Genomic DNA, 6,092 nt, shown 5'->3' with positions numbered 1-6,092 from the left:
GAAAAGTCTGACATTTACTGTAAAACAGGAGCAACGGACATCGGAGGGGAGGGGGGGAAAGAAAAAAAGCAGAGCAAACAAAACGAACAAACGAACAAAAGAAAGGAGAAACAGAGAGAAGGGAAGAGAGAAACTGTCCAGCAAATAGAGATCGCTACACATATTTCTTACCTGAAATTAAATATATACAAGGTCATATGCTGTTTGGCTATATAGAGATAATTTTTCTTAAGTGTTCATATTTATTTTTTTTTTTTTTCTTAATCGGAGTCCTTATACTATGGATAGACAATAGATCTGCTTTTAAATCGCACCTGTCCGCCTCCCGGCCGGCGGGCCGGCGCCGAGGCGCAGGGCTGGGCTGGGGCCGCCCGCCTCACTCGCTCTCCTCTTTGTCCTGCACCGTGGTGGTGGAGTGGTTGTAGAGTCCCTGGGCCATGAGGTGCAGCGCCAGCCCGTTCTTGATGCCGGTCGCCTTCTTGATTTTGGCCCGTTTGTTCTGGAACCAGATCTTGATCTGGGACTCGTTAAGGCTGAGCTCCTGGGCCAGGCTCTGCCGCCGCTGCTCCGTGATGTACCGGTTCGCCTGGAACTCCGCCTTCAGCCGCTGCAGCTGCTCGGCCGTGAACGCCGTCCGCGGCCGCTTGTCCTCCTTCTCCGTCTTCTTCTTCTTCAGCTTCCTGGTGCGGGGGCCTGCGGGCAGGGCACACACACGCCGCTGGGCAGGGCCGCGCCGCCGACCGACCGACCGACCGGCCGACAGACCGACCGCCGCCCCCGCCCCGCCGGCCGCGGAAAAATGGCCGACGGGTGAATTTGTGCTGGTTCCGCGTGTCCCCCCCAGCCCCCCAACCCCGGCACCGCCGCCCCGGCACGGCGGAGGGAAGGATGGGGAAGGAACGGGGAGGTCGGGGCCGAGCGCGCCCGCGCATCACCCGCTGCCCCGGCCCCGCCGAGCCGGCCCCGCGGGCGAGGGCAGCCGAGTCCCGCTCGCCGCCCGCCCCGGCACACGTCGGGGCGCCGCTACCGGCCCGAGCCGCTTTCCTTCTGCGTGGCCCGGGACCGGCTCCCGCCCGCCGGGCAGCGGCTCCTCCGGGCAGAGCGGGGATCAAACGACCCCGCTGCCAGGCACCGGGGAGCCGCCGCCAGCAGCAGACTGGCAGAAGGCTGCCCTGGTCTCATTTCGGGGGACAGCGACCCTCTCCGCAAAGCCAGCCCAGCCCTGGGGGTGCTTCTCCGCCGCCACCGCCCGGGTCGCCTGGGCTCTCCGGCGGCCGCTCCGGGCCAGGGACGCACGGCCCCGCTCGCAGGTCGCTCCGCCAAGCCCAGCCTAAAGCAGAGCCCCGCCGCTCCCCATCCAGGCCGCAAAGAGGCCAGACGAAGTGCGGCACAGCTCGCCGGGGAAGCCACCGAGTCCCGGGGCGCATCCCGAGGCGCATCCCAGGGCAGCGCCTAGCCGAGCAATGGGTAACCCCGGTCCTCCGCCCGCCGGCCTGGCCCGGCCGTGGGGAAGAGGAGCGGGAAGGCAACCGTGAAGAATGGGATCTGCGAAAATTCCCCGACAGCTGCCGGGCTCGGCGGGCGGTCCCAGGCCCGCAGCCCCCCGCCAGCAGCAGCCGCAGCCGAAGCCGGCGAGGCCTCCCTGCCGCCGACTAGGCCGAAAGCTCCTCTCCCGGTGCAGTTTTTCCCGGAATGGGGCAATTCCCCCCGGCTCAGCAGCGGCTGTTGGCGGGGAGAGTGACGAGGCCTGGTGGGGAGAGGGATGGGGCCAGCAGGATGCTCCCGTGCTGGACCGGCGGGGGATGGAGGGCGCGGGGAGTGAATCGCCCAGCCCCGGCACCTTGCAGCGGGGTGCCGGCGCCTCCGACCGCCGCAGCCCGACCGTCCCCGGGGCCGAGAGAAGCAGCCGGGGCCGGCGGGCAGCTACAGGCACAACAAAGAGCGGCCGAGCCCAGCCAGCCTCCCCTCGCCCTTCTCCCCTCCGGGTTGCAGCGAGCAGGGAGCGCCGGGGAGGAAGACATGCAGAAATGATCCTTTGCCCGAAGAAAGGGGAGGAAAGGGCAAGTGCAGAACGCGGGGAGCCCGGTGGCCCTGGGAATCGGCAGCACAACAGCCGCGGCCGGGCCGGCCGGGAGCGAGGCCGTGCCGTCTGACAGCTCTATCACCCTATCAATCACCCCAGTCAATCAAAGAGGCTTTTCTGAGTTTGAAGTCGCTGGACATGTCAATAACGCAGGGATGGAGACGGCTCGGCCGCAGCAGGCCGGGCAGCGCGGAGCGGGGCCGGGCAGCGCCGCCTTCCCTTCCCCGCGCCCCGGAGCGGCCCCGGGCACGAACAGGGGAGCCCCGGTCCCGCACCGCGCTGGCCCATCCCTGGCTCTGCCTGGAGGTGCCATGGGGGAACCCCATGTCCTCGTCCTCCCCTTCTTTAAAAAAAAAAAAAAAAAAGGCATCTAAAAACAACAAGTAACGGTGATAAATAAAGGGGTGCCTGAGGGTACCTGGGGAATGTAAAGACGTAGAAGGGGCGGCAAAATAGGGCCGGGAGGGCGGAAGCGGCGGCTCCCACGGGGAGGACCTCGGGTACAGGCATATCCCCATGCCCGAGCTGGGCCCCAAACGGCAGCAGGGAGCACCAGCTCCGGCGGCAAAGCGCGGCCTAAGGCCCTGCCTGATCGCTGCAGAGGCCTCGGTAAACAGCCCCTCCGCCACCTTCTAAAAAGCTCTTTTTCCTTCGCCTCCAAGAAAACACTACCTCCTCCCCCCGCACCCCCAGCAGCCGCTCAACATGTGGCTCGGGTCTTCGCCCCCTCGCTCCTCCAGCAGCACCCAGGAAAAACAAAAATATAAAAGAAGGGGAGATGAAGCCTCAGAACAAGGGAGCGGCCGACCCCGCTGCCTTTTTCTCGCAACGCTCTCGCCCCGCGCCGCCGCGCTACGGAGCACCCGGGGCTGCGGCAGGCGGGGCGGGCGGGGGCGCGGGAAGGGGTCGCTCCCTCCGGCTCTCCGCATCGAACCGCTGCCGAATCGGGGCCCGGCGTCGCATTCAAATTTGGGAGACTCGGAGGAGGAAGGAGGGTTGGTGGCGGTGGGGGGGACGCGTTTCCTCTCGCCCCGTGTGACCCAGGCCGCCCTCCCCCCCCACGCGAGATCCTCAACAAGCTGGGAGCCAAAGCCAAGAGGGGAAGAGGGAAAGGAGAAGGGGGGGGGGGCGACCTTGTCACGATTTAACAGCTCCCAGATGCGCCGCGGTTCCTTACCCGAGGACGGTCTGTCTGAATACCTAGTGCAGTAGACCCAGGCAGGCCACACCAGCGGCTGTTGCGAGTCGGGCTTTATAACAGGTCCTCCATTATTAGAGCCCATGAGGAGGATGGCGGGGCTGCCGTGCTCCCCGTACTTGGCCGGGTGAGTCTCGCCCCCGTCGGAGGGGGGCTTGGCCGCCCCCGACGCCGCCGCCGCTGCCGCCGCGGCGGGACTGGCTTTGGCGGCGGCGGCGGGCGGCGGCGGCGGCGCGGAGCCGTCGGGACGGCAGTTCGAGTCCGGGCAGAGGAGGGAGGGCGGGTTGGGCGGCCGGGCCAGCAGCGGGTTGACGTTTTCTCTACCTGAGCTCTGCCCCCGGTCTCCGTCCCGCTCCCGGCTACCTCCTCCTCCTCCGCCGCCGGCCGGCGCGGGCGGCTCCTTCTTGCAGCCGAAGTCCGGCCTCAGGATGTTGTCGATGAAAAAGTTGGTGGTGCGGTGGGGCGGCGGCGGCGGGGGCGGCGGCGGGTGGCGGCGGCGGGGCAGGGGCAGGGGGCAGGGCGCGGCGGGGGAGGCGGGCGCGGGGCTGGGGGACACGGGCACGCTCTCGCCATCGCTGCCGCTGCTCGCCGGGCCGGGCGCCGCGTCTCGGTGGCCGTGCCCCTCCGGCGGCTCTTCCATGCTCAGTCCCCGCCACGGAGATCGCTGTCTCTTTTCCCCCCCACCCACCCACTTTACGCCCTCCCCACTTTGACGGTGGGTGGCGGGGTGGAAAAGGGGGAGGAAAAAATTAAAAAAAAAAAAAAAAAAAAAAAGAGAAAAAAGAAAAAAGAAAAAAAAAAAGAAGAAAAAATATTAAATTCCACTTGTTGGGCTGGAGCTGAGATTTTTTTTCTCTCCCTCTCACGGATGGATCCAAAACCTGGGAGATACTCGAGGGCTTCTCTCCCCCTTCTCCCGATCAGCTTATATTTCCACCACCAAAAGAAAAAAAAAAAAGACCAAAAAAAAAAAAAAAAAAAAAAAAAAAAAAGAGCAAACCCAAAAAGGTGTGCGGCTGCACGACGGCCCCCCCAAAAAACCCGCCCCCCGAAAACCCGTCACGATTTGCCCATCTCCCCGCCGCCGCGGCGGCTCCGCGCTGCCCCGCTGTCACGGTCCGCTCTGCCCACGCCGCGGGCTGCCGGAGCCCGTCCCCGCCAGCCCGGTGCTGCGCCGCCCGCGCCCGTTTAGGTTTTTTTTTTTTTTTTTTTTTGTAAATTCTTTTTTTTTCCCTTTAAAAAAAAAAAAAAAAAAAAAAAAAAAAGGCCCAATCTCTGACAGCGCCGGTCCGTGCACCAAACTCTCCCTAAAAAATCCCTCAGCCACACTTTTTTCACTCGCACCGGAAGCACGTGAGGTGGCCCCGCACGTGGGGGCGGCCAATGGCGCGGCGCCGCCGCCGCTGACACCCCGCACCGCGCCCAATGGGCGCCCGCCGGGCCGCCGCCATAAATACCGCCGGGGACCGGACGGGGCGGACGGCACCGGGCGGGCCGGGCCGGGCCGGGCAGGGCGGCAGCGACGGGGCGGGGGCACCGCGCCCACGCGCGTGAACCGCGACCCCCCTCCCCGACCATCCCCGTAAACAACAACTTCCAGCCACGCCGTGTCCTCCGCGGGTGGCGGGGATTTGGTCATCGGCCGCTTCCCTCTTGCCCCAGCGATAATAAATACCCCCTCCCCCAAATCTGTGCGCTTTTCGCTTCTTTTTCTTTTTAGCTTTCTGTTCTCCCGCGGCGTGTTGGGAGATGGCGAGCCGGGTGGAGGCTCCCCGGAATCGCACGTTTTTGGTTTTGAGAAATAAAAAATTACAGTAATAATAATAATAATGATAATAACAATAAGCAGCAATAAAGTCAGGAGGCACTGTCGGGACAAGCTGGTCTTACGGCCGAAGCCTCTCTCTGGTTTGTTACTTTAATGGGTTTGGGATTTTTTTCGGAATACGAAGCAGATCAGATCCAGCTCACAGCTGAACTCGTATCATATTTCCTCGTCTGCTGTTTGATGTTTGCTTGTTTGTTTGGTTGGTTTCGGTTTGTTGCTTGTATTCTTGTTCGGTTTTGTTTTGGGTTGTTCTGCCCGGTAGGGAACGAGTACTTCGGGACGTGTGTTGAGGCAGACGGAAAATTTAAGGATTATAAGGGACGGGAAGAAAAAGCCACTTTTTCAGGATTGATGCAGCTGTCTAAAAATGAACTTAGAGAAAATAAATAAAAATACGCTGGTCCCAGCTCTGGTTTTGCTGGACCGCTGGGGCCGCAGCCAAGCGGCACAGGGAGGGCGGCTCTGCCGCAGCCGGCGTCTGCTGCCCGGCCCCGGGCGCTCCCGGCCGCGGGAGCCGAGCCGCTGCGGGTAAGGGCAGTGCTGGTGCTCACACGGAGGAGCACTGGAGATGGGGGTCCCACGACACCCCACATTTTACACGGCAGTTCCGAGCTGCTGGCTGCCCGGAGCATCGGCTCCTCCCGGCCGGCCGCAGGCACCTGCTCCGGCCGGAGCCGCTCTCCTGCCCGCGGCAGAGCCCCGGGGCTGCGAGAAGGGCGATTCCGGGCGATTTCTCATCCTGACGTGACCGAACCCCCCATTTGCCCCCTCCCCAAAACGGCGGCCGGGTGCCGGTGGGTCCGGGAGGCCGCGGGGCCCCGCGCAAGGCTCCGCGTCTCTGCACGGGCGTCACGTGCCGCCGCCTATGGATCCTATATGTGCAGGGCTGCGGGCCCAAAATACACCTACGGCTCCATCCTCTGTGTCCTCTCGGCGGTTCCTTGCGGGCTGAGCAGCGAGGCTGCCCCGCCTGGCCCCGCCGC

At 64.0% G+C, this 6,092-nt stretch overlaps 1 protein-coding gene across 1 annotated transcript; it reads right to left on the bottom strand.

The window, feature by feature from the left end:
* Nucleotides 1-313: 313 nt before the first annotated feature.
* On the bottom strand, nt 314-5,848 carry EN1 (engrailed homeobox 1). The gene is made up of 2 exons (XM_056496805.1): nt 3,261-5,848; nt 314-693 (listed from the first exon to the last, which is right to left on the bottom strand). The coding sequence occupies exons 1-2, from the start codon at nt 3,919-3,921 to the stop codon at nt 377-379; spliced, it is 978 nt and encodes a 325-aa protein (XP_056352780.1). The 5' UTR covers nt 3,922-5,848; the 3' UTR covers nt 314-376.
* Nucleotides 5,849-6,092: the final 244 nt, after the last annotated feature.

The sequence above is a fragment of the Oenanthe melanoleuca genome, chromosome 7 (assembly GCF_029582105.1).
Source record: "Oenanthe melanoleuca isolate GR-GAL-2019-014 chromosome 7, OMel1.0, whole genome shotgun sequence".
Taxonomy (NCBI): Eukaryota; Metazoa; Chordata; class Aves; order Passeriformes; family Muscicapidae; genus Oenanthe; species Oenanthe melanoleuca.
This window is presented reverse-complemented; position numbering and strand designations above follow the sequence as displayed.

What these genes read in the sequence shown, in the direction of transcription:
- EN1 (XM_056496805.1), bottom strand. Translation starts at nt 3,921, where the DNA reads ATGGAAGAGCCGCCGGAGGGGCACGGCCACCGAGACGCGGCGCCCGGC. An exon ending in TTCAGACAGACCGTCCTCGG is followed by an intron (nt 694 to 3,260) that starts GTAAGGAACCGC and finishes CCCTGCCCGCAG; the next exon opens with GCCCCCGCACCAGGAAGCTG.